General features: G+C 43.6%; 1 protein-coding gene across 2 annotated transcripts; it reads left to right on the plus strand.

The window, feature by feature from the left end:
• Window positions 1-229: 229 nt before the first annotated feature.
• On the plus strand, window positions 230-3,042 carry LOC129592785 (galanin receptor 2b-like). Of its 2 annotated transcripts, XM_055488905.1 has the most exons (4): window positions 231-669; window positions 1,032-1,151; window positions 1,672-1,927; window positions 2,046-3,042. In XM_055488905.1, the coding sequence occupies exons 1-4, from the start codon at window positions 341-343 to the stop codon at window positions 2,547-2,549; spliced, it is 1,209 nt and encodes a 402-aa protein (XP_055344880.1). In that variant the 5' UTR covers window positions 231-340; the 3' UTR covers window positions 2,550-3,042. The 2 variants fall into 2 exon arrangements, with proteins under 2 accessions (XP_055344881.1, XP_055344880.1); XM_055488906.1 differs by lacking the exon at window positions 1,032-1,151 and having other exon boundaries at window positions 230-669.
• Window positions 3,043-3,252: the final 210 nt, after the last annotated feature.

The following is a 3,252-nucleotide window of genomic DNA, read 5'->3' on the forward strand; positions in this document are numbered from 1 at the left end:
CTGAGCGTCTGATTGTTCGTGGTATGGCCTCAGTCGTAATACGGTATTTCAGAAAGCGCCGACATTTGTCTTTTTGTTGTTTACTTCAGTAACGGATATGGTGTCATTTAGGGTGTTTGTTATTCGACTGATCGTCTAACTCGATGTTATTAATTTGAGATCCGCTTAATGTCGGAAATTTAGCCAAAGGGCAAGCATGCCGTTGTAAATAGTATGCCGATTGCTAGATTACTGAAACAGCGTTATTAGAAAATTAATAATCACAACTTTGAGCAACGGATTATTCCACGCATGACAATATTATCTTGTCTATAAATAGAATTTCACTGTAATCATCATTATGGCTGCTGCATACGATAGGCTGAATGGAGATCCGCACCATCCGTCCAACAATTCAAATGGCACGAATTGGATCATTTATGCCGAGGATAACGCAGTTCTCGGCTTTGGTCAACACAAGGATTCTAACCATTCACGTCACGGGAAATACAATGATGCCCAGATTAATAATGCACACTATATCTTTGGCTGTCTATGGGTGTGTTTGCTGATCCTGTGCACCGTCGGCAATGCGCTTAACTTGGCCGTGCTGCTACGGAGTGTGAAAACATGGAAAATGTCCGCTTGTCATTATATGATCGCTACCGCCGTAGCCGATCTGGCATCACTGTAAGCGTGCAAATTAATTGCATGCAAGGGAAATGTAATACTTCGATTTTTCTCATATTTTGGTCAGTTTAGTTATACGTTTTCATAAACTGGTCAGCGTCCCGTGCACCGTCCCCATTTGGTGCGCTAATTCCTGTGGTTTGTTTTTGAAAATTTTTAAGTAGGTGACTGTAGGTCTATGCTTGGGAAAATTTACGAGCGATTTTTGTTACATTAAGAAAAAATTTCTGAAAACGTCGTTTTGCTGTGTAATTTTTGGTACATGGGATGGAATTTTACACTTGCAGTGACCAAAGTACGTGTACGAAGACGAAATGTTATAGGGAGAATGTTAGTAAAAGCGCAAATTGGATGTGTTGTAGGTGGTTGACGCTTCCGTATCTCCTCCAGGTGATAACTCTAGGACGGACTGTTCATACACCATCGATTGCTTTTGGTGTTGTGCCGTGGCTGGTTGAAACATCCATGTGGCTCTCTGATTGGTTAGTGAACAAATAATGTGGACTTTATATTATGTGAACGAATAATGAGAACTTGCAGTCTGTCTTGCACTTCAAAAGTCTGTCTTTGATAGACTGTCCTCCACTGTCTTGCACTTCCGGTTTATCAAAGTTTATGATTTTTGCAGTCACTTTCCCTTGATTTTTTAAACGGTTGCTACTTGTTCCGTTGTTGAGCAGTAACAACTGTTTAGGGCACAGCAACAAGGCGCGGCTGCCAATCCGGCTGGTAAATTTTGTCACTAGTTTGTCAGTTTCACTTTCATTACGGTAAAATCGTTCGTGCCGCTATTGGCAACCTGTACGCATAAAACACGCCACGAAAGTTTTTGAAGTTCAATCGCTGGAAAACCGACGTTGAAATAGGCTTAGCACTGATACCAGGAAAATTAACGACTGCCGGCTGTCAACACATCCAGTTATTTCAAACGAGATTTACTGCCTAAATAGGGTTTGTCTCCTGTTTATCCGTGAACATGACAGCTTTTTTTCTGTATTGCAGGATTCTGGTGGTGTTTTCTTGGGAGCGCCTATTGGTGATCCTCAGCCCACTTCGCTTCCGCTGGCTGCAAAGGGTGTCGGTAGCACACATTATCATCCTAATCCTGCTGATTTTATCGTTTCTCTTGAACATGATTGATTTTGTGGTGAACTACGCGGACCCGCATATCTTAGCGTACGGCGCACGTTTCGGCATTGATGCCGACAAATCTGTGGGCTGGATTCATCAGTGGCTTTCAGTCCATGCAACAGCCAAAGTACGCTATCAGCAGGATTTTGGCGGTAGATTGTGATTTAGAAGAGACGTGCGCAGCGCCGTTACTGAAGAACGAAATTCAAAATCCTCCAATTATGTTGCAATTTTACGTCTTGCAGATTGTTGCACGCTTGTTAACCTTTCTTCTTGTCCTCATTCCGACCGGCGGTGTTATCATATTTCTTACATACTATCGCCGTTCGACGATAAATAAGATGCGGATTACTCCCAACGCCGGCAATGAATCCTGTGAAGCGGTATCGCGAGGCACCTATAACAGCATCAACGTCATCTTGCTCAGTAGTGCCGCGCTGTTTCTGTCAGTGCGCGCGCCACAGACGTTCCAGATGTGCGTGCTGGCCGGTAACAGTTCAGTTGCTCTGTATAACGCCGATGATTCGGTTACGGCGGTAGCTGATGATTTCATCAACCTAAGTAGTTTGGCTGGTTACGCGTTTAATTTCTACGTTTATCTGATCACCGAGCGGCAGTATCGACGGCGCTTCATGGATGTCGTTGTCCGGCCGCTGTTATCCTGTTGTACGACAACACTGCCGCTCTCCGACAAAGAATCCTGCCAAGTGGAAGAAGGCAACCCGGTCAGCTCATTAACGTCAGTTTAATGCCGGCATCCGCTATTATGGACTTCCGGCATTCGGAGCAGGAGCATCCGACTATTGCTGGATGTCAATGGTGTCCAACAATCTACTGCAAAATATAAGACAGCTGGTAACGGAAACCGAAGCATAGATAGAAAAGCACGACTGCGCCAAATTCGACGCGGAAGTATACCCAGGATGACTGCATACCCAGGTGCGATTTGCTATCACGTAAACACACACAACGTTTTCCTGGCCCTACCAGATCTGAAAAGTTTATCATTCATCCATCTTCAAAACTTTCAAGAAGCCGAAAATAACCGGATATTATCAAGCGTACCAGAGACGTCACGCAGACGCAAAGACGTTATTGTGTCGAAATGCAATTGTTCGCACAGTTTTCCCTTTTATACGAGTTTTGCATAACTTTCTCTCTTATGTTCATTATCCTGGTTTGTGAAATAACAAAGTATTAATGCTATTAATTTCTTGCTGCTCTCGCTCAATTAACGCTCCGTTCACCACACTGAAGAGCGTTCCAGTTTACACCTTAAACTACATCGTTGTGCGCCTTTATCGAAACGCTTTAGTTCTCCGCTTTTATAGATACTAAAGAGCAGCAACGCAGGTTAGTACCAAAAAATCTCCAGTGTTGGGAAAATTAGTGTTTTTCACCAAACCATGGTCAGCAGCAATGAGCCGGGAAGATATAAAACATTTGTTAGTG

This window comes from Paramacrobiotus metropolitanus, unplaced genomic scaffold (assembly GCF_019649055.1).
Source record: "Paramacrobiotus metropolitanus isolate TYO unplaced genomic scaffold, Prichtersi_v1.0 Parri_scaffold0000056, whole genome shotgun sequence".
In the NCBI taxonomy this organism is placed as follows: Eukaryota; Metazoa; Tardigrada; class Eutardigrada; order Parachela; family Macrobiotidae; genus Paramacrobiotus; species Paramacrobiotus metropolitanus.